The following is a 25,115-nucleotide window of genomic DNA, read 5'->3' as shown; positions in this document are numbered from 1 at the left end:
TCTGTGTACCAGCAGATGTTAGTTGCAATAGTGCTGAGTGTGACAAGACATGAATCACTTTCATCTTACCTGTCTGATTCCGTCTAGCAATTTCAAGCCGCTGAATGGCAGAACGTACAGGGGACGACTGCACCTGCGATGATACCCTTCTTGCAAACCGAACAAGGTCACAACAGATATCGTAACGACTGCAACTTTGCTGTCTTTCAGTACTCTCACAACTTTTGGACGCTGATTAAAATCTGTATCATATACAAAAGAGTCTTCTGTTATTTCGTGATTGTGTGTCAAGTTTTAGGTAGCGTCTAATAAAATGGGAAGACAAATACAAAGTTTAAAAAGATTCCCTGCCTAATCTAATGCTATTAGCCTCTCATTAATATGTAAAAATAAGCGAAAACCATAAAATACCTTTGCCATAATGGCAGGTAACTGAACTGAGGTTCAAATCAAATAGGATCTATCTCTAGAATGTAAATATTTTAGTGTAAAACGTCCGTTAACATTGAACGGACAATTATTTATTTTGTATGGAAATGTATCATCCTCGTTTTTCCTTACATCTTTTGATTATGTAATCTCTATCTTTCGTGTCCTTTCTTCCACCGTTTGCATTTTCTTAATACACCAATCACATCAGATTATAAAAGCAAATATTTAGAGACGTGCTGCAATCACAACTAATTATTAATACATGCATATTTATTTGTAATATAAACATTTTCGTCAAAAGATGCTATTACAAAATAAAAACAAAGAAATGTATTTGCCGAGATACGCGTTACTTAATGTAGAAATTTATAGAGAGATGCGATCCTACTTAAATCGTTCCTTTGTGATTCGAAACACCACAAAAATGGTTTTTACATAACACAAGAAATGTCACCGCTACTCCGATTTGATCTTTGTGAAAAATTACATAATCTCTGGAACTTGTGCCAAGACAGACGGATTATATCAAATCAGAGAAACTATGATCGTTGCTGTACTGAATGTCGGAATGTATATTTTTGCTACTTCTATTACAGTTTAGACATTAATCAAGTTACGTAATAGCAATGAGGTCCGATGATGGAGGCAGCAAGGACCACCGAAATGTGGGTAAACTTCTAACAGACTACAAGGCACTGCAACCAAGAAGACAGCCATATTCGGATTCAGCATCGTCAAAACCTCAAATCCTACTAAATGACATATTTTTCCTGTTCAGTGTTACTTACTGATGTGTGCTTCTGTGTGGATCAGAAACACGCAGCTGGTGGTGAAATATCTGTGTGTTGCAGAAATAATGTCGGCTGTTGCCGACACAGGGACATCGGCTGCTGGATCACAGAACACAGTGCCAGCAGACAGGGACACTGACACAACCATAAGCTGACAAAGTTGTTCAACTGCTCGCTGACATTCCATAACTAACTCCTTGCCACTGCAGATACCTGAAGGAAACATTCCATAATGTGCAAACAAATGGAGATGACTTTGGTTCGCAAAATTTGAGTTTGTGACGTGAATTCAGGCAGAAAATTCCACATACAGGCAGAGTATTATGTAGCAATGATATAACAAATTTTGTGTTTATTCCTGTCTGTGTCTATCGGCAAAAAATTCTCCAGTATTTGAATGCGTTTCTCTGTGGTTTGTCTTCATATTTAATAGTTGTATACTCCACTATCGAAAGCTCTGCTTTCGTTGTCTTCATTTTATAACAAGTCGTACTGATCATTTATTTGTTAAAATGTCTTATCAATCCTACATTGGGGTCTGATTTTGTCACCGTGGAGCCGAATAGTTATCCCTTTATGCATTAATTTTTGCCAAGTAATGAAACAACAACGGATATACAATTCTTTAACATTATAAAACCGGAAACGAAGTGCATAGACGGAGAAACGATTAATAATAAATACAAATGTCCTGCGTAAAATTAAGACACATAAAAATTCTCGTGTGTATAAACTTTAAATTGTTGTGTACTACAAGATTATTATAAGAAATTCAAATCAAGCGACAAAGTACCAAACATAAATATCAACCAGGGCTGTTTCTATGTGTTTAATATATACTAAAAAAAATTTAGCATACAGTTACCACCCCAATTTTTGTAGACTTCAAAACGTTCCTTGACAAAGTGTAGGAAAGAACGCTTCGTGACATGAAAAATAAATCACAATGTAATCAAGTTTTTGTATTTTCTTGAAACGTGGCAATAAGTCCCTTTTCTTCACATTAAACTTTTCCTGAGTTGTGAAACCTGGTGCGACGCACTCGAGTTACGAAACTCTGATGCGTCTCTTTTCAGCGCAAGTGCTTTTGTGTTGTACAATGACGGTAGTTCCCAATTTATTTCGTGACAGTTAAAAGCGACTTTCGTCATAAATATTAAAGATTAAAGGCTTTTCATCACAACACTTTCATCAGTAACACACCAACAGCATACGATAAACCCACGTAAAATTATAGACTGCCAATGCATTAAATGACTGACGTTCTAAACTGTAATTGTCAGTAACTTCGAAAGAGGCCTTTTACTACTTTGCTGCACTATAATCTATAACGTTTGCGAAGTTTAGAATTTAGAGTGTTAAGTATGAAGTTATTGTTACTTCAAGTAATTCTTCTAGCATTCACTATTACACGCAAATCATTAAGTTCATCCTCTTCCCGATAAAATAACTTACTAACAAACTGAATGAATGATTTAGCCACTAAGGGCTGGCGCGCACGAGCTTTTGTCCTGCCGCAGATGTAAAACTACCCCAACCGAATATTTTTATTTGAACCCAACACCGCTTAGGGACTTCCTCATAACCTTCCTGGACTTATCCAGGATTACTCCAGCACTTCCGCATAACCTCTCCAGGACTTATCCATCACTACTCTATGACTTATCCAGGATTTCTCCAGGACTTCTCTCCAGCATTTCTCCAGGACATCCCCAAGACCACCCGATGAACATTTCATATTTATATTCATATTTCCTGTTATAAGTAATCGATTTCGACCTTAAAACCTCGCTGTCAGCACTCACATTAACTGACAGTGACAGGTGTACAAAGAATCGATAACAGGAGATATAACCGAATTGGTGTAAAGAAATATCTTCACATTAATGTAAACACTAGTACAGATACTGTACTAAATGTTTCATGAACTATGTGACACACATATGTATTCCTTTAATTATAACGGGTTCCTTCATTTTGAAGCTCTGAAATATAAATGGAGGAAAAATTGCTATGTTATGCTAAATGGTCAGTTCTACCGCACATGTAACTGTCGATATATTCTAATGGAATATAATCTAGTAAAATACCTCAAGAATCCTTTTTACTTAACAAATTATAAATATCTATAGAAGAAAATTCAAAAGAAATAAAATAATTCTCATTTCCGAAATGTAATAATCTTAAAGTACATTAATCAATACTCTCTTTGGATCATAGTCAAAATCAGTCCGAAAAGCTACTGCAATACAGATAAACCAGTTTTCAAAAGAACAATAAGTATTTAACAAAACACTAAACTGCTTTAAAATGAATTAATAAACATACATTGGTAGTTTCCAATGTAAAACAAACAGCGAAATCTGTTTTAAGAACAGGAATGACCATAGCAACAAACAAGCAAGGAAAAAAGAAATTTGGGCGTGTTTAATTTTAAAACAGTCAACACAAGTTCCATTTTGAAGACGGCTATATTCTGCTTTTTGCTCCGTGTAGTGTGATAAAAGTTTGGCGACGTTTCAGAACAACCTACAGCCTTCATCACCCTGCTCATGGAATCAGCAATCTCGTCTGATATGTCAGTCAGTACAGGACAGAATTTTATACAAAATCCGTTTCAGATAAATGTTGAATATAAATACTATTAAGTGTGTGGTTGTAAATTCATTCATTCCGCTGACCCTTACATGCATAAGGCTGGGTTTACGAGAAAATGTATCCTCATCTTCTGCAAATAACTGTGTCGTTTCCTGCCTTTCTTACTTAAGAACACGCCTAGACGTTAAAGTGGAGTCAAACACAAGAAAACAATTAAAATGTAAATGCATTATTTACTAATTGGTAGTATTGCACAATAGAAATCCCTATATTCAATTCTTACACTTTATCGAAAACAGAATGAGATTAAAATGGGTTATTGTACAACTCAATCCATAATCTGATAACATCTTACAAATTATACCAGACAGAAATGTCGAAATACAGGCCAGAAGTAAATTCGTAATGAAGCAAGGTCTGAAATATGTACACATTTTGAGAAACAACATCTTGAATTCCTTATTAAAACATTTATTCCTTTTAGAACACAAATGGCCATACTGTAAATAAAACATTTTGAATTGGGAAAGTTTTTAAGATGAAAAAGAACACACACAAACTTACATTACATTATCACATAATAAAATTCGATAATATTGTGGTTAAGACGATACAGGTACAAAGTGCTTTATTCTTATACCGTGTTCATCAGTTCTTTATTAGTCCGTACTGAATGCAGCAAAAACCAATACAATGACATCAGAAGTAATTCCCAAGTTCTTCTTCGTAGTTAGAAACAGCCCGAGACGTGAAAATGAAGCTGTTGATTTTGCTAGGATTCCTGGCTTACTGTTCTTGCTTAGGTTTAGAAGAATTTGTTGATATTGTGACAGACGTTAAAAGGTTCTTCAGAACACAATGTCTGCACATCGCACGAGACGAGGCGGGTGGTAAGTGGGTGTTTCTTATATTAAAAAATGTGCCTCCCTTTTTGTATTATATAACAACCTGAATATTTTGGTTTAATAAGTAACAAATATCACCATATTATATGATCTGAACCTTTAATAGCTACTAAGTATAATGAATTCCTCTGGGGCTACCAATCGTGTAAGGTCGTTCTCGTAACGTTGTAATTTCTCCATTAAACCGAGAAGAACTCATTATGCTCACTGACATTCTTCAAGCCCCCTCTAGTACGGTATTTCAGAGGATAAAGGCCGTAACAGCGTTGAACTCTTAGCTTGCAAGTAGTTTAAACGTGTGTTGACGCTTAACTGTGCCATCTGCACATCTGAATGGAGTGGTGCTATTAGCAATTAAAATCTCACCAGTTTCAGGAGTGTGAAATGTGGTCCATATAAGTTTGCAGGTTTGCAAGACCAGAAAGTGCTTATAGTGGTTATGAAACTCTTTCAGAAAAATGGAGTGTCAGTAGCTACTTTACATACAACAATCAAACATCACAAGACTACACAATACCCACGATATAACTCACGACTTTTTTATATTGAACAAACATTCTAGTTTTTTATAGAACAGAAACATTTGGATTTTTGCATGTATGATTAATCAATAAATATATCTCAGGCATCAAGTTAAGAACAACTCAAAGATAAACAATATGATACATTTAATTTTTAGCATAAAGATACTTATTTTCATGCCTGTAGGCACTGAGACCTATGTACGTAGAACAAATACGATGCCTTAACATAGACAAAAACAGGGGTAAGCCTTTCCAAATTAGACTGATGATGGCGTGCTGTTGCAGTCAGGTAAATCAATAACCCGTCTACTTAGCGATTGGCCCACATCAGAGCACAAAAACTCACGAACTCTAACGCAGAAAACACTAAACAGAAAATTACGTGGTTCGATTTTATTGGAAAGACGTCTACGTAAGTTTTCAAATACGTAAGATTGATCTCAGTCCCGGAAGTGAAAGTCAGTTGCTATTGATGTATGTCCAGAGGCAGTGCAGTATCCGTGATTCAATGTCAGCCTTGAAATTCTGCTAAGAATCATTCACCTTCTTAAGTTCAAGCTTTCGTATGTCGGTACTCAGACAAATATGTTCATTGGAATAATTAGCAACATATATTTTCATCGATACATATTAAACTACTGTGTGCTTCGTACAGTGAAGACGATAGGACGTTCTCCTTCCAGTGACGTATGCAAGATGGAGACAAGTAGAACATTACACTAACGGTCTGATATACGTGTACGTGTGAATTGCCGAAATGTAGCATTGAACAACATGAATTAACTTTCGATATTACAAGTGTGCACAAAGGAGGCGTGTGATTCCTATGGTTACAGTATAATAAATTCCAGATGTACCTTATATACAGAAGTTTGTCGTGTCCAAATGTGACGTTTGTGTGTATATGTATATAATAATAATAATTATACACCCACATTGAAAATAACCTCGAAACTTTAGGAATGTCTAAAAAGTACATATGAACTAAAATTTTTATTATATATATAAAATAAAATTAATTACGTGTATAACAACATAGGTAGCCAACAAAACAACTAACCACACACTATCTCTAATGTTTTATTCTTTTTCACAAAACCACTAAATATTTTGGTATCATCTGGACCATCTTCAGATAGCACATGTGGTTTTTATTAAAGTGTGTGCGGTTTATGATCTATTGATACTGAAATTATAAAATATAAAACAAATATATAATATGCTATGCATTAGGTCTGTAGTTAAAACATAAAATATAAGAAAACGAAATCTGCCAATGACTGTATTAATATTAAATTTAATATAAAATATACCCTTCAAGTTTTCACATAGGGCTGATAATGATGTGATTTACTCACTTACCTATTTGTTTAACGTAATTTTATTTCAAGACAAGGAACTATTGTAAAAAATCATGTTTTAAAGTGTTAAATCTTCCCTGTATTATCCTATTTGTACCGCGTACAACTTTCCTTTTGCCAGCCTTAGTACAGAAGAGATGTGCTTCGTGCAGATCTCAACGGTTAGGACTCCAACAGCAAATACTGCGCCGACAGCTAGAACATACAGAATGGGTTTTGCGACCCGAATGCTTATTGACGGCTTTGGAGGATCAACTCTGTGCCGCATCTTGGATGAGACATACCAGTTCCACATATTCAAAACGCCATTGCGACGCAGCTGTTGTAACCTGAAATAAGTTAAAATCTCAAAAATATTTCGATATTACATTACCTTAGTAAGCATTCACAAGTTTGCGTTTTTAATGATAAAGTGTGGTGTTTTATATGGGAGGATAATATTAAATTTATCTTCGAGAATAGGATGTGAGGTAATGGACTATAGATTAAACTTGATTAGGATAAGGCACAGAGACAGATTTCTGCGATCACAGTAATGAAAGTTCGGGCTCCATTTTGAGAGAACGTAATGTCCAATTGAGCGACTACCAGATTTTCACCGAAACCTGTATTAGAGTGAATAAGTTTATATTGGCCTTGTTTAAGGGACAAAGTTTATTTCAAAATTCGCTTCGTACCTCTAAGAAAACATTAAAATTACAAAATTCAAGTGAATCATTATAAATTGTTCAATACACGCCCTCATTATAAGAATTTTATAGACAAAAGTCAGTAGGTTAATGAATCTAGATAATTTAATGACGCTGTGTCAGTTACAGCAGTTGCTTAATGGCAAATATAAAGAGGAAGAAAATGGGGGGAAACTGAAAGAAATTAAGTAGTAGTTGTAATCTGTTTCAAGGTACTATTCCGGTGGTGATGCCTCGATCAGGATGCTGTGTGTCCTGGGCGAGATTCGATACGGTTGCATTCCTTATATGAAACACAACGTTGTCGATCTCAGATATGAAGACCACCATTTCTCGGCTGTGCAAGACTGCTTATTCAATATGTTTTAAAGGACGTACCTGTGATTGAAGAGGCCTCGGAAGTGACTCCCTTTTGCTAACGCGAAAGCGACAGACGCAGGAAAGGAAGCTTCTGGTATTCGAACGATAGTACAATTAATTTTGTCGACATACGTCATCATATCGTCAGTACAAATTATGAAGGCAACTTTTGTATGATGACAAACCCGCTGGAGTCCCTCTAAAGCAGTGTCTGGGTGAGACACTTCGAGACGTAACAGAAATTTGCTATAGATCTCTCTCAAGACGTCATCACTGGAGCTCTGAAAACAAAACGAGAGAAAATTATGTTCTCTGCTTTATATTAAGATTACATTGATTCAGAAGCCAAATATTTATAAATAACCCTTAAAAAACAGACAAGACTATATTGTACTTGGCCTTACTTACTTTGAAGTAATCCCATTCAACGCTTCTTTTCATTGCAAGTAATTCGAACGACCCGTCTTTCAAAAACCCTTTGAAGTCGGTGAACGGGAGCTGGCTGTGTCTCAGGGTCAGGTAGGACACGAATCCTGCAGAGTAACAGGCGAACAAAACTACCGCTGTCAGGTAGGACGTTACAAATGTTAGGAGCACAGGCGTGGACTTGGTAGATATGTTGTGACCTGCGTCCAAACAAATGGACCATATCTCGTATGGTAAACAATTTCCGTGACAAAACAAAAGTGCAAGACAGAAATAGTCCTGAGTCATCTTCCGAGCATACACAAATGATAATTCAGTCCCTTTACCTTGCTGGCAAAACACTCCGACGACTAGAAACATCGCAGTAACAAAACTGAAATCCTCGGTGTTTCCTTCGTCATTCCGACGTTCAAGCACTTGTATTTCTGTTAGGCAAATAGCCGATACAACCATAATGCAAGCAACAGCAATCCACAGACGCAAAGAGAAAGGTGTTGCGAACACAATCCACTTCTTGATGAATACATCATTCGCCTTAATGACAATATAAAACCTGAAAACGTTTTAACAAAATAATTAAATAGCGTATACATTGGAACATAATATTAAAGTAGATAGTCTGTACGCATTGATTGTGAACGTACTTGATTAGAGTTTACTTTCCAATCCTGTTGCTACAACGAGTACATAAGCCATCATACCTAGACTCTCCTATTGGGACAGTGAAGTCTACGGTTGCTAATCTGACCGCACTCATCCGCGTGGCTGCGTTAGAAACGTCCACTTGTCCTGTCTGTAACATTCCGTTTATGCCTGCGCACGAGGCATTGCTGGTGCTTGAATTACACGTATTAGCTTCAGGTTCGTAGTATTGTGTGCTGTATAAATGACCAGAGACGACAAATCAGTTATTACAAAAGTGCATTCAATGTAGTAACTTTATATTTTCTGTCTAATTTATGTATTTTATGTGAAATCTGATATTTTCATGGCAGTGAGGATTATGATGATGATGATGATGATGTTCTGGCTTTCGGCACTGTGTATTTTCGTTAGTAGAAGACAACGTTTCGGAGAAAAACGGTCTCAATCATCAGGGTAGAATCATATCACCAAGGCAACTATTTCCAGCCGTCTGAGTAATTAAATCAGCCCTGAAGATGTAGACCGTTCTTTTTCCGAAACGTAAGCAAATCTAGAAAAACAATTTCTTATGCTATTAGACTTAAACATTTTTACAATTTAGCTGCTTAATGAGTTTCAATTAGGATAAACCTCAGTAGATATTTGCAGCTTTAAACTTATCAAACAAATATACAATTCAATATGCCCTGTGTTTTGTAATAGCATTTCTTATACATCTCGGTAGATTGGTGATACTGCCATGGTTCCATCGATTGTTTATTTTATTTAATCACAACAAAACTGGAACAGTAATTGTTTGAAACATATGTCTGTACATAATTTGATGTATTTACGTATGCCTTTGTGAACTGTTTGGAAAATTCTTGAAGTTCAATTTATTCTTCCTTTGTAAATTTAATTCCATGTACATGAGTTAATTAAAGGTTAGGAACCTCTGTACTAGAGTCAAATTCACGCAAAACAATCACCCATAATAATTCTTGAGTACTCTGTAACTTAAAACCACCTTACGTGAAATTCATTTCGTTTTCCAGTTGTCTCCAGATACGACTGACGACACCGGAAAATGTTTTAGTTTCTACACGGTTGAGAGATTCTGAATTATTTCCTTCCTGAAAATAGAGTAGCCGAAGTGAGATTTCAGATTCTCAAGACGGCGCCAAAGGCTTCGGTCGTATTTAAAACAGACAATGCTCATAATTAGGATATCAGCCTTATGGGTTGCAGCGCCGTGTAGTCTGATAGAAGTTTACCGACGTTTCAAAGGTCCTCGCTGCCTCCATCATCAGGGCCATCTTCGAATGTTCACAATTAATATGCAGGATGTAAATAAACACATATTTTAAAGTAGATTTAGTTATATGAGAAATGCGTATGAAATTCTGGTTTAAGTCCTGAAAGGAAGATACTGCTTTGAAGAAGTAGTTATTGATTGAAGCATAATATTAAAATGGATCTTATGCAAATAAGGAATTAGTGTATGAACTGCATACGTATAGCTCCGGACAAGACTGATAGTGGCTTTGAACATTCAAATTCTACAAGGGGCAGGAATTTATTGACTAGCTTAGCCTACTAATTGCGTATTAAGAAGGACCGTGCTTCAATGGAATTTATTAATTAGACAGATTCTTTTAGAATTATTTCCAATTTCTGTCCCTTTCTTATACATTATATTTACTTTATACGTACGAGTTTTAATCCTGTCTTCAGTGTGAGTCCTTGTAGGTTGTTCCTCCTGTGGTAGAAGCCTCTGGAGGGCCAGGTGAGGCCGCCATCAGGAGTCCAGTTGCCGAAACGGTATGTCTGCAGGGGAAGTGTGGGGCTAACACGGTACACTTCGGTCAGACCAACGGCGTGGTCATTTTCTGGCTGAGCAACCAGAAACTCGCAGTCGAAGGGGATATTAATGTCGGTGAAGAACTCCTCCAGGGAAGAGCTCTTGTCCAGGAACAGCAGCCAGAAGAAGTTAGACATAGCGTGAGACCCGCTGAACTGCTGAGACAGAGTTCAGAATGCTACTTTAGCTCATCCTATAGGAACTAAAACGATTCTGTGCATACTGGATTTTGTGTAATAAAAATATCTTGCGCAAATAAAAACAGAAAGCTTAACATTACATAGTGCATTCGTATAATTACATCACTTTATGTTGTTGCCCAGTACGTAAATTAAACTATTTTGATTTGCTAGTGAAATATCAGAGCCACAAAATTATCGAAAGCTAAAGTTTAATGGCGGCATTATCCACTCTGCTGTTCAAGTTATAATTGTATTTTCCTCTGGTCTGTTTTTACGAAAGGGTTTAATCTCATCCTCGGATTTGAATTAGTATTTATTTTTTATGAACACAAACTTTTGATACTCAACACATAGTCAAATTCTTTCACATTCAGATACAAATTTCGTGCTTCAAAATCTTTTATATACATTTAGAATGCAAAATTTATCGTATAAAAATATTTCCCTGGGAACATTCAGTAAACCAAAGTTAAGGGTTTGCGTCAATTTTACCTTACACCGATTTTCACAACTTCCAAACTTTTATATTGTGTTAACATTTAAGTGCTACCACTTTTCATACGCTTCAGTGTGTTTGGTTACCGGACTCTTTATTTTTCTGCTGTGGGAACAAAGAGACGTAGGTTCATATCCCCATCATCCCGCTGTCACCCGAAAGGAGTCCAGAATTTCACCTGTTCGTATTTATTTGCTTCTAGCTCGTAACTGCTCGCAAGAGACCAGGGTCCTGACCCCTGAGCTCACCTCTTGCAAGCCTACAGCACGATGATGTTGCGTTATGACCATTAAGGGGCGGTTCCTCCCGCACTGGACTCCTGCTGGAAAGGGCAGAGGCAGGACCGCGGACGCCACTCGCCGAGACGCAAGCAGTTTCTGTTCATATACGACACGATCTGTGCTGAATTTCCCTAATTATTCGAAAATAAAACTGTAGTATAGACCGTTTTTACCCAACAGTTTCTTACGCTAATGCAAACATTTCATACAAGAAAATTATGATGATTTATACTTCAAATGTAGAACATGTTACTTATAAAATATCGGACGTTTTGGCGTACATTTTACTAGTATGATTTAGGTTTCTTTTAACACGTCAATCAAAGAATTATTTGCTTCACAATCCACCCAGTCCACAGATAATGTAAAAATTGTTTCCAAATTAATAAAAGAAGTGGTATTGTTATAGCAGACAACGTTGTAGCTAAATGTGAATTTTGGATTTAAAAAATTACAAAATGAAAAAAATACGATAGAAATATATTAAAATGGATATGCAAACAGTTTCAAAACGCAAATTTTGTTTAGAAGTAAGATATTAAAATCACTGAAATCAAAAATGTGATCTACTCTAATTAACTGTATCCAGCAGAATTAAAAGTACAAAGACATGCCGTGAACATTTTAACATACTTATCTCGAGAATTTATTGGTATTGTATTTTAAACAGTTTCCTTTCCTTGCCTTGTGATTCCTGTTCCAAAGATTTTACAAGAAACACACATCCACACCGGAAGTAAGTGTTCACAGATGTAACAGTGTCAATTATCCGTGTTAATGGAAATATAAATTTATCTTGACAGTCAATAAACAAGAACATTGAAATACAGCAAAAAACGAATGACGGACTGATCATGTTAGTAAGCAAAGACATTTCTAACAAAGAATATCTGAATTAAATTATGTTAGACTGCAAGACGAATTCTTTTACACAGGTATATTCACAATAATTGCATTATAACACAATGTACTCCTTCAGAGATTGAGACAACGTCTTCTTTTTCCTTTCTTATAAGTAATGTAGAAGTGCAACCACAATTAAAGGCTTGAAATAAGCTATAAACATCAGGCATAAGCCTGGAAAATGTTAAGTGTATTATCACTTGTATCACGTGCACAGGAGAAATACAAAGCTAATAATTAAATTGAATTAATTAATTAAAGTGTCTTGTAACAACAAGAAAGCCATAGAATTTTGTGCGACATGTATATCATCGTAATGAACATAAGATTATAAAGAATTATCGTAATATCACTGAATATTTTATAATGATATAAAAAATGTATAATTCTCAAATTTCCCATTTATGTGAGTACAATTGAATTGAGGTGCACTTAAAATTTATAAATTTTATTAATAAACAAATATTTAAGCACCTACTTTATTTCACAATGTTTTTGAAAGCACTTTGTATGAATTTCTCTTCATCATTTCTTCATTATATTACGTGTATTAATTACTTGAGAATGTTTAACGTGTGATGTTTTTTTAACTTTAATTTGTCTCACAACCGCAGTTTCAGTTACGTCAAGATGTCAGTTATTGTTCAAGAGGTATTAGTCATTAATAAGCCCTCCTTATTTGCTGTTCCTAGTAACTCCGTATAATGGTCTGTGAGTCAGCGTGGTTTTGAACGCTGGATTATATATACAAAACAAGTGTCACATGTGGTCTGATACAGTGACGGAGAAGATACACAAATCTTTGTCAGAAAAAAAGCTTCTGAGGTTCTGACAGATGCCTGACATCAACACGTGTACACCACAGAGAATGGAGTGTTTCTTATGCTTAAAAACTGAAGTTGTAAATTACATCTATTTTTTTACACTCAATAAATGTCAACAGAATGCATGCTTATGCAAGTGTACCTGAATATCGCTCTTTGGAAGTCGCATATTCAAGTCTGAATAACTTGGCAAATATTTTTCATAGTTTTGTACAGTCCCTCCAGGCACACTGCCTTAAAGCATGCAGTTTCCTCCTAAATTGTTATTCATCAATCATTCATCATACAATTAGGTGCTTTTTAATCTACGCACTTCAAGGTTAAATATGTTTGATATCAGGATAGAAGTTAAGAAAACAGATTGACGTAGCATGGATTTAACAGAACAGAATTTTCAAAAAACCCAAAGCTGATGTATTATCTTTATGAAGTCATTCACTCTTACAGATTAAACCGCTCCAATGCGGCGGTAGAATTCTGCAAGGGTACAGCTTACTGTAAAATCGATATTCATTCATTGTCAGTCGATACGAAAATGTAATTTTAGATGATTAGGTTGCTTGCTTTTAACTGTAAGCACGATGTTTTGTGATGTGCGTATATGCTTAAGAAAACATGATTATTGGTGAATGTATGTACTGGACAAAATATTATTACCATGAGTGATGGGGAAATGAAAATGTATTCTGTAATTTTGAAGATAAAATTGTATGGATAAAATTTAAATATTTTGCTAACATTAAAAGCACAATAATGTACACAAACAGTGTATTCACTTTTAATGCCACTCTTCAAATCACTTAGTTGCTTTATCCCTTACCTGTTTCATACCTACAGTAATACCCCATGATGCTTCTCCTACAAATTAAGAAAAAATTAGGGTATGCAGTACATTCGACATTTGATCTCTACCAACTGCAGATGTTATCACAAATACAACAAAATGATACAACTAATACACATGGTTCCAAATATTTCATTTGTAGTCTGTATGTGACAAAACTGCAAATACAATGGTAATTGTTAATCAAAAATGCAGCAAACGTTTGAGTTGGCGTGTGAAATTATTACCCTGGACGAGTGTGTCCACTTCGCGTGCGTCAAGTGATCAGTAGTTAATGATCACAATTTCACTTCTGCTGTGTTGTATTTCTGATGGTTATAAAAGTCATAAATGTATGATAGATCTCAACAGTTCTCGCAAGCCAATCAATGAAAACCGAACCTAAAATTCTTTACACGCATAACGAATTACAAACTCTCACTACTCATGTTGAAGGATTACACTTTCTTATAAATCTGACTCCTGTGGCCATGTGGATTGACAGCCTTCGGATGTATGAAGGTCGGTGTTTTGAGTATAAATCCTAATCGAACGTGGGCGATTGCCCTATGGAGCTGATGCTCATGCATAACTTCAACCACAGTGACACTTCCTAACTCTTTGCTTCTTAATTTAACAAAGATTTAAAAGAGGACGTGTTATATAGCACGCAGTGAATGGATGGCTGTGGAAGACATTAGGAAGAAAGCGGTTGTAGCCTATTTTAAGACGCTACCCCATAATTTGGATGGAGAGACTGAAGAAAACATGAAGGACAGTCAGATACCGTGCTGAGAAACGAACCCACAGTTTCCCGAATAGCGAACTAATAAAGCAAAGACCTTGAGATGCTCATAGTAAGCTTGCGCTGGTATAGTAAAGAAGTACCATTGCTTTTATGGAATCCGATGGATTATTTCCGTGTTATATACCGTTATTGGTCCCTATCCTTAGCAGATGATTTAAACCAGCGCTCTCCAGTCCTGTTTTATAAATATCTAACCCAAACGTTCAACAAACTTGGATTTCCTATACAAATGCAAAAAAAAAAAAAGTGTTTAACTTTGTTTAAAAATTACGGATATCTTTTAGTAAATGTTATGCAACCACGTCAAATTATAATTGAAATTAAAGATGCAGAACAGGTTATATGTTGTAAAGATATACCTAAAATATTTAGGTACCGGTGTGTTTACAAACCTACCACACCGTTCCAAAATTAACTTCTAAAAGCAAAATAGTCAATATAAAAAAAACTGAGCCCGAAATTGGGCACAATTGAGGAACTTTAGATTTGTTACTCATTTTATACCAGATGATTCTTTAAAAGTAGTAAAACATTGTCGCTCACTTTTATATTTGTCTTATTTACATGGATGGAGAGAAGTTTGCCTATTTGCAACATCAGCACATTTACTGCCACAGTATGTCGCGAAGAAAGAAAGCACATATTTGATTGCAATAATTCAGCAAAAACCGATAGGAAAACAAAGCCATAGGTTCTAATCATTACGCGGTGTATACAGATTACGAAACGATAAGAAAGTCGTTCTAGACACTAAACATGAATATAGCTTAACATTGGCAATTAAATGACCAATTCATGCACGTGACATTGAACATTTTCAGATCTGCATCGTGTGGAACTCCTCCCTCTGTCCACACTAATTATATTCCTCACGAAATATCTACATCCACAGGAAAGTAGTCTGTTTCTGTTTGAATTTCATGACAGACGAGTCTGTCGCCACTAGCAGAACGCATTCCGTGCTTCAGATGTTTCAAATGCAGACGTCTATCTGTATCATGTTGTTACTGTCGAGTGGGGCTATCAGCGCCGGTCTAGAAAAAGTACTACCATTAACAGAACTCATAGCTGATATTTATCATCAGTTTGAACGCGGTTGCATATTTCTGATGACCTCTCGCGTTCAACAACAAGGTGAGATTGAATTTAACATTTTCTGTAAAGAGTGAATTTTCGCTAACGACATTCCTAAAAGTGGGTACAATTTTTTGGTGGTGGGGGGTAGATTCTTAGAAATTATCACTCTAAATGCAGAAATATGCGTTTCAAAAAGTACAAGAAGCATACAAGTTTTGAGAAAATAAACCAGATTAAATTCCACAAATATATAATAAGATAGATTTATTTGTTCGCGATTCTTACTTAATCACTGGATTTTGTAACAGAATTTTTTTATTATCACGTTGGGATAAAACTGTGTCCTTGCGGAACTGCGGCTGGCAACGGGCCCGTTGTTCGTTTCCCAGACAACTCGTTAGTGAATGTGGAGCATCGGTGAAATATTACCGACAGCGAAAAGCCGTAGGACTCGTAGAGAAACCTGTCCTAGTAGCACTTCGTCCGCTACAAATCCTGCATAAAATGTCCTGCGAGTTAACTCGGTCCTCCGCAGTGAAAAGCCGGCGACTAACTTAGTTGTTTGTTTGTTTGGTTATTTAGTTAGCTGAGTCGATAGATAAACAATGAGTAACTCAGTAAATAGCAAATATTTTACTTATTTGGGAATGGACAAATTAATAACACACTATATGCATTTTAGGTTTTGAAGCTAAGATATTGATGCAGAAAATTCGAAAGCACTTATTATACGAATATATTCCTATAATGGATACGGTATTTAGAACTGGCGTCAGCAGAAGGTGTTCTACTCAGCGGTCTATATACGTCGTACTCAAAGGCGATGCAGAAACAAGAAACTACATACATCAGGTTAGAAACAGTCCTTTCTGGTAACTTATTCACATTAAATAACACTGTGGGCCAAACAAAATATCTGTCTCGCCTAATACGAGGTATAACTGCATGCATTATTTAGTATAAAACATTTCGAGGATATATAAGTAATCTAAAAGCTGATTGAAAAGAGAGGAATCAGGGCTGATAAAGATAATAAAATCAAAATCAGTTAAAATGTATATGAATTCTCACGTCAAACACTATGTTGACTTTCGAGCTTGTCCTATAATTTATCTGATACACCAGAAACCAATGATAAACTAGAGTAACAAATTTCTTCTGGTAATTAGTTATAAAATTATAATACTGTTCTGAGTAACGTGTATTTTCCGAAAATTATTTTCTAATCTTAATTTACCACAATATTAGGGTCATGTAAAAGCTGATGAACACAGGCCTATAACAATTTTCCACAGTCATTTTTGAAGACACACTCATCCAGAGCCATCTGGTTGCTGTTCCTGGACAAGAACTCTTCCCTGGAGGAGTTCTTCACCGACATTAACATCCCCTTCGACTGCGAGTTCCTGGTGGCTCAGCCAGAAGATGACCACGCCGTTGGTCTGACCGAAGTGTACCGTGTTAGCCCCACACTTCCCCTGCAGACATACCGTTTCGGCAACTGGACTCCTGCTCGCAGCCCAACCTGGCCTTCAACGAACTTTCTTCTTAGAAGAAGCAATCTACAAGGATGTGTCATTCGGGCAACTTATAAACACGTAAGCTGAAACCTCTTCAATATATGACAAGGGTATATTTGACCCTGTGTCTAGGAATTGAGCCATAAAGTCATATTTAAGGTGAACAAATAAAGATTTTGGCTCTTCAATGTACGATGAACTGAACAAATATGTAGCTAATATTGCAATATTTTGCTGGAATAATTCTGATTCATTCGCACATTAAGAAGACGAACGATAAGATGATGACAATTTTGGTCCGAACACGTCAAGGTAAGAGGCCAGTTGGAAGACCAAATTGTGATGGACGAATAGGCATAAGTTATTTTAATTATCATGAAGAACATGATGTGAAGGTATTGACTTGGTACAAGACCTAGAAATGGCGTTAAATCTAATAACTACATAAAAATAGAGAATTTGAAAATTTGAGCAGCTATCAGGTGTTCAGGAAGACATTTTATGATGGAGTGAGCGAGAGACTGGACGTACCAGTGTTTTGGACAGTACTGAAGAATGTTTTCATCTGTTCAGGAATACTTGGTCGTCAACATAGTTAATAATTCAGACGGATCTGAGGTTGCTGAAGGATATTTTGGGCAGATGTGGGCTACAATGGCGGAGGAAATAAACGCCATGTAAGTAAAAGTATTGTTTCTTTATAGTTCAACTTAAATAAATGTATAACAAAGGATTTTGATTGCATTTTGCTAGTCATAAAACATGTCTTATATCGGATAGACATTATGTGATTTGATGAGAAAACAAAGAAAAACTATACAGGATTGCTTTTATGGAACCCAGATGTTCGTACTAAAACAACCCACTGTAGATATTCTAAGCCGAGTGCAACTTCACTCTTTATGTATTTTAATATTATCTTATAATAACTATGAACCACTGAATTTTGACGTGTGAAAGCAGCATTTACATGATATGTACCTAGTCGTAATCAAGATAGTATTAAGGTATAATTCTTCGGTAAACTTGTTATCAGCACCGTGTACCATGAGACGGAATCTTACGGCTCTAAATCTGCAAACGGGTCATGGAGCGGAATGATAGCGTTGGTGAAAAATCGGGAGGCCGACATCGGTATTGGAGATTTCATAACAACTAGTGAACGATCCAATGTGGTGGACTTCATAGACACAGTCGAATTCTCAAGGTGAGGCACTGCGATATCATTTCCATTCCCAGTCTTAATTTTGACAGTTGGTATTCTCTGAACTTCATTATTCCTCAATGTTCCCGTCATCCTACTAAGTTTCCCTTCAGACTGATCACTCGACGTATGACAATGTTTACATTCCACTAGACACTTATTTTGTCATTGATTCAGTGTTTACGTAACGATGCTGTAACAAATATTATACAACATCGAATGATAGAATGGCCTCTCTGCTAGATACTAAACCCAAACTCCCCAAATATGAAGCAAGACTGGTAACCACTCTACCGTAATATTCGCTTACTATACCCTGAATAATCTCATCTCACATTGGACTTCAGTCCTAGTAGAGACGTTAATATTCGCCCGGCTAGTACAGAAATTCGCTGTTTTTATGGAACCCATAGGGAACATGAGGATGGTTTGTGTTTCAGCACCAGAGTGTTCATAAGGATACCAAACAGCGCAGACATGTCCTGGAACCTCTACCTCGCTCCTTTCAGCTACGGCCTGTGGCTGGCAGTGGCCATTGCTTGCTGCGCCCTCAGCGTCTGCCTGGCGGTCACCAACATCAGTTATGACGGACAGAAGAGAAACCCGACCCTATCTGTGGTGGCCATATTCTTTTACATCCTCGGCTGTTTGTGCCAGCAAGGTCAGTTAGTAGTTAAAATAACTACGATGGAATTTACAGTTCATAATATTTCGTTCACAACTTCTATTTTACTTTCACTTCTCATTTAACTTTATCTCTTCGGTTATAACTCTCCTGCTATTCTTTGTTTCCCTATTCTTCGCTTTAACCTTTATTCATCCTCTGTCTCTGCCTGTTTGAAACAGTTTCATAAATTATTATCTTGTAACTCTCCATTTTAACCGCACTCGGAGAGGATTTATTTTTGAGAAGTTGATAGTAGTTCAGCTGATCAAGGAAGTGTAGTCCATACCAGACACGGAACTCCCGTAAAAGGAACAGAAGTAACCTTCTGAGATTCGAAATTTAACAGCAAATCTGTAATTTGCCCACAATATTTGAGGGGTTTCTTTTGCTGTTTTCAGAACAAACAGCTAACATTCTCCTACACAACATCAATAAACTAGTCTTTATAACAGAGACACGTTGTATTCCCGTTGAGGCAGTAACTTCATTTTTAATTACTTAGATGATTCTAATGCTTCAAAGATCTGACAGGTTGTAATCTTTCAGCTGCACTACATTCAATTGTTTTTCTACTTTAATTCATTATATTATTCCGTTCGGCTGATAAACATTTAGCTATTGTAAATCTAAAACTGTAAACCATATGACCACAGAGAAAGCCGATCACGAGCAAATGCTTTTTGTAATTTGTCAAAAACTACACAGCTACATACTAAATTACAAAAGAAAAATGTAGCCAATGCAGGCTCGGCCTGGTTTTGGCCAGACATCCACGTACCATTAAATGAGTCACTTCCCATTTGCAATCTGAAATCTTCTTACCTCGCAGGTCAGCGAGATGCAGTCAACAACACCGCAGGGCGCATTGTGACGCTGACGTCTTACGTGATGTCACTGGTGATATTCGCCGGTTACTCTGCGTCGCTCATCTCCAGTCTAGCCGTGCAGTCCAGAGCCCTTCCCTTCTGGGATCTGCAGGGACTGTTGTCCGACGGTTCCTACAGGCTCGGTGTCCAGGAAAATTCCGCTGTTCTCAACATTTTTGATGTAACACGATAACAATAATAATGAAGACAGAAATTTTCCTGAAAATTTGGAATTCTGTTCCGAGTTGAAACGGCTGATTGCCCGCGAAGATATAACTTTTAGACTTTAAGTCGCCGTAAAAGTCTCAAGACATGAATAATAATAATAATAATAATAAATACTTACGTTGCATGATGAGTCTCAACCAGTTCGCAGAAGAATGTAATATTTCCATGCTATATCATTATCATAATCTTTGAAATGATTTCTTCCTATTTGGTATGAAGCTATTCACCAGCACTTCATATGATGCACCAAACTGGTTCTTGTTTGAGTCCAATGGCGAGATTCCTAGATGACGACAATCACTTTTCGAATTCCGTAAGAACGTGAAATTCTTTTAAAAGCTGAACAAATCAAATCCGTCCATGCTGAGTTTCAAACAAAACTCACCGTGTCTTACTTGTATGTTTCTATGGCTAATTTCTGCTATTATAAATCTACATATAAATTTGACTAAAGAAAGAGGACTTTTCCACTGATCTTACTGAAATATACGCGACATGTATCGTGCATAACATGGAAAGGATTAACTGTTGAAAAAATGTCTATATCTGTGAGTGTAAAGGATTTAAAACCATGTAAAGACGCCAAGGTATTATTTTTCTTTTGCAGGGAGCCGTGGAAGGAGTCGAAAATGAAGTTTACAAGAAACTAATTGTCCCCTTCACGAACGATATGCCTACAGACGACTCTGAAGGGTTTAAAAAAGTCTGCACTCTGCACAAGTACGCCTTCGTAGGCTCTTACTTCTTCGGTCTGCAGTACAAGGGGGCGATGTTATGTCAGATGACAACACTTCCTGGAACTTCCTACCCGGAACCTCTGACCTACATTATTTCCAAGAAGAGCCCTTACAAGTACCTCATCAATTGGAAGTGAGTTCAAAAGTAAAGTTATCAAATTACTTCCCTCCTTTGGTTCCATCATATCTAACGTATTACTGCACGTTACTTTACATGCCCATAAATTGTAAAGAAAAATGTCCCTGTGTCTAAGCACCAAGTCATAAAAGCGTGCTGGAGTATGTTAGATTCACTGTGTAGTAAGGGGCTACCCTATCCTAACATGTGACCATAACAGTGTAGGATTTTTAATCATACAATCAAAAATATTTTAACTTCAGTCCTCATGGTCTACTACTTCATTTCCCAAGAAATATTATTTACGTGTGGACACATGTTACATTCATGATTTTGAACATAAGCATTTATGTCACAGCCGTTGATAAATATTACCTTTCTGCACAGGTTAGCTCAACTTCGCGAGAAAGGAATTCAATCTAGGATTCGCCAACACTACATAACCTCAAAGGCATCTTATGTAAATCGTTCTGCAACAACAGTGAACTTAGCTGCAGTAGCGCCAATTCTGGTTGTGTTTGTGGCCGGAAATTTGATTGCAATTTTCCTATTGGTCATAGAGAGACAGATCCATGGGAACTTATTCAAATGCTGGCCAGTTGGAAACTCCCGACGACCAGAAAACAACGAATGTCGAAAGCGTGATAGCAATCGAATGCTTTCACTCTCACACAAAAATGTGTACCGGCCTCCACTCTATAGGAACATCCATCGCTCAATACGCAAACATAAATGTAAATAAAAATACATCAACATATATCCAGAAACGTTTAAATACTACATTATGTAATTATATGGAACATCGATCCCTGTAATACATTTTCCTCAACCACCAAAATTATTATTTGTCTGACGAACGAACGCAAGTGACGGTTTTATGACCCTCCGGTTTTCCGAAATGCAAGGAACATGGTACGACCTTTGTGGCATACAGTCCGGGGACTACGGAATGGTTAATCATTGCAATTCACACAAAGCTATAAGTGACAACGGTGAAAAACAACTCGCCAGAGAAAGAACATAATAGTGGGTGAGAGAAATGTAAAATTTACACCTAAAAAATTACTGGCATTCTGCAGAGAATAAGAGAATTATTATATTACAAATTTTAGGCGAACCGACCATGTTAATAGTGTCACCTGGCTAATACTTTACAAACAAACAAACATTATTAAAAGTCTTCTGTCTTAGCTAAATGCCTCAATTTTACTCCATACGCTACAGCACGTCAGAACCGATCATATAAAATTCGTCTCTAGGCGTTGTTAACCTGATAGATAATTCTTAGCTCGCCACAAGTCAGAATATAAATGAAAAAAGTCTGACTGTAAAGCGATAATTTATTTTAATACATTATATCATCATAAATAAAATTTTAGAGCCATACTTAAAGACGCTCGGCCGAAGAAATGGTATTTTCCTTAGAACCAAACAACACTCGTACTTCCTCGTCCACGCAATGAAAATCACATGATGTAGAATTCGAAGAGGAACAAAGCAAATGAGAAGGCAATTCCAACCGCCAGGGTGAGAAAGACAGGCGCTACATCGCTTAGGTCCACTGACAGCTTCTTCTTCTCCTGAGCCTGTTGAGTGGCTAGTCGCAGTTTGAATAGGAATCGCTCGTACAGGCCCCTGAGGAGACCATGGCGTCTCATCCGCTGCAGCCTGCAAGATGTCACGTCACTCGGTGTCAGTGGCGACGGCAAAATGGGCTAGTTCGACCGGACGGTTGGGGTGGATTCCTCGGCACCGCTCCCCACTAAAGCCGCGGCCTCGCAAGAGGTTAAAGGAGTGAGGGACGTGAAGTCGTCCCGCGGACCTCCCCCTGCCACCCCGCCGCGCTGAAACCGCCATGCGGGCCATTGAAGTCCTCAGCCAAGGGACCCGGCTAACAGCCGGGACCCTCTTCCTCGATGGAGGAGGCACTTAGGCTCAGGTCTCCCTGGGCTTCCGGGGACCTATCCGGGCCGCTCACTGGCGTGTCATCTGACGCCGCTTCGTCCCACGTCCAAGTGGAGAAAACTGCTCCGGGGGAGCGCCGTAACAAAACCCCGGTGTACGTCTCTGGGGTGAAGAACGTTCGCAGTTTCCTGCAAAGGATTCGCGCGGGGTCGGCCTGCGGGATCGTGGCGCAGATGAAGGGAGACCTCGTGACTCTGGTGCCTGAAACCGCCGACGGATTCCGGGCCACCGTCAGGGTCCTACGGGCCCTCGGTGAGAGCGAAGGTGTAAGTTTTCACACATTCTCCCTCCCCGAGGATCGGTGCGTGCGCCTGGTGATCAAAAACCTGGGCGTGCGCATGCCCGAGATACACGAGGAGCTGGCCGCCATGCACATTGACGTGCAGGGGGTCATGCAACTGCGATCGAGGCGCCGGGCCATGGACCAGGACGGTGACCGCCCCCTTACGCCGCACTTTATTGTGTCGGTAGCACGGGGCCCCGACGTGGCGAAGGTGCGTTCCCTTACCGAGATCTGCGGTCTGCGGGTCAAGGTAGAAACGTACGTCGCACCGAAGGGGCCCATGCACTGTAAGCGGTACCAACGCTTCGGGCAAACGCAGCGAAACTGCGATTATGCACCCAGGTGCGTGGCATGCGGGGACGCCCACCCATCCGGGTCGTGTGCCACACCCAAGCAGCAGCTTAAGTGCTGCAGCTGCGTCGGCAACCACACTGCAAACTATAGAGGTTGCAGTAAGTGGAAGGAAGCCAAGGCGGCCACTGCAAAGCGTGCAAAAGGGGATCGTGGCCGAAAGGACGGCGTCTCCACGCGCCTGCCAGCGCCAAAATCGGCGCCAGCTAGGCCTTCTCTGGAACAGGAGAACTTGGGCCCTGGGTGGAACCACATGGTCCGTGGTGGCCGCGTCGTCCAGGCTGAGGCTATGAAGAACCCCGCCCCAACGTCATCCGGCGCCATTGCACGGACTGAGCGGCAGGCTGTCCCTAAGGACGGCCGTGCCAAGCCCGCTCGTCCTGTGGTACCGGTGGCAAATCCCACTGCACCCGCACCCAAGAAGCCCGCACCTGCTCCCAAGAAGACCGACCCCACCCCACCCAAGGGTCAGTCCCCGCTCCAGGACATCTCAGATCTCCTGAAGGACCTCTCGCCACGGGTCTGCGTCGAGTTGACACGCCGTCTCCTCGCCGCGATCCCTTCCCTCCCATCCGGGGAGGCTCGTCCGCGAGCCATCCTCAAAACCGTTCTCCTCTTCATCGCCGAGTATGACTGCGCGGCCTAGAGGACACGGTGGTAAGGCCTTGCGGCTGGCTTATTGGAACGCCGACGGTGTTCGCGGCAGGAAGCTGGAGCTGGAAAAGTTTCTCGGTGACTACGGAGTCGATGTTTGCCTCCTGAACGAGACTCACCTCACGTCGGGTCGAGCCTTGAGGTTCGCGAACTACGTTTGCCACCGTACGGACCGCGCGACGCAGGGGGGCGGCACAACGATCCTTGTCCGCAGGGGCATTGATCATTAATTACCCTGTGCCGGTCTCGGGTCTGCAGCAACTGGAAGCAACCGCCATTCACCTGGTGCTGGCAACCAGGAAAGTCAAGCTCGTGGCGGCATACCTCGCACACACCCGGCCCTGGATTGAGTCGGACCTGACCGAGTGCTTGAGCGGGGGCTTCCCGGTCCTACTGGCTGGTGACCTCAACGCGAAGCACACGGACTGGAATTCTAGGCTGATCTCTGCTAGGGGCTCGCTCCTGCGTGATTACGCCAACAGAAATTCCTGCTTGATCTACGGGCCGGATTCCCCAACCACGGCTCCTTACACACACAACGGAACCCCCGACGTCCT

The 25,115-nt window shown here is 38.9% G+C and overlaps 2 protein-coding genes across 3 annotated transcripts; one reads left to right on the top strand and one right to left on the bottom strand.

Moving 5' to 3' along the window:
• Window positions 1-4,935: 4,935 nt before the first annotated feature.
• On the bottom strand, window positions 4,936-9,837 carry LOC110831556 (putative glutamate receptor). Of its 2 annotated transcripts, XM_022067705.2 has the most exons (6): window positions 9,743-9,837; window positions 8,788-8,964; window positions 8,413-8,639; window positions 8,069-8,286; window positions 7,679-7,941; window positions 4,937-6,940 (listed from the first exon to the last, which is right to left on the bottom strand). In XM_022067705.2, the coding sequence occupies exons 1-6, from the start codon at window positions 9,751-9,753 to the stop codon at window positions 6,694-6,696; spliced, it is 1,143 nt and encodes a 380-aa protein (XP_021923397.2). In that variant the 5' UTR covers window positions 9,754-9,837; the 3' UTR covers window positions 4,937-6,693. The 2 variants fall into 2 exon arrangements, with proteins under 2 accessions (XP_021923396.2, XP_021923397.2); XM_022067704.2 differs by having other exon boundaries at window positions 4,936-6,940; window positions 8,069-8,639.
• A 5,985-nt stretch (window positions 9,838-15,822) lies between these two features.
• Window positions 15,823-22,058, top strand: LOC110831557 (glutamate receptor ionotropic, delta-1-like). The gene is made up of 9 exons (XM_087352338.1): window positions 15,823-16,022; window positions 16,648-16,817; window positions 17,261-17,563; window positions 18,059-18,162; window positions 18,522-18,692; window positions 19,130-19,350; window positions 20,186-20,403; window positions 21,058-21,320; window positions 21,693-22,058. Exons 1-9 carry the CDS (start codon window positions 15,857-15,859, stop codon window positions 22,045-22,047), a joined length of 1,971 nt encoding a protein of 656 aa, XP_087208464.1. The 5' UTR covers window positions 15,823-15,856; the 3' UTR covers window positions 22,048-22,058.
• The last annotated feature ends 3,057 nt before the right edge of the window (window positions 22,059-25,115 follow it).

The sequence above is a fragment of the Zootermopsis nevadensis genome, unplaced genomic scaffold, assembly GCF_977971745.1.
Source record: "Zootermopsis nevadensis isolate Lab colony 2312 unplaced genomic scaffold, Znev_1.0 Znev_ptg000002l, whole genome shotgun sequence".
NCBI lineage: Eukaryota > Metazoa > Arthropoda > Insecta > Blattodea > Termopsidae > Zootermopsis > Zootermopsis nevadensis.
Note: the sequence above shows the minus strand (reverse complement) of the source record. Positions and strands in the feature narration are given on the sequence as shown.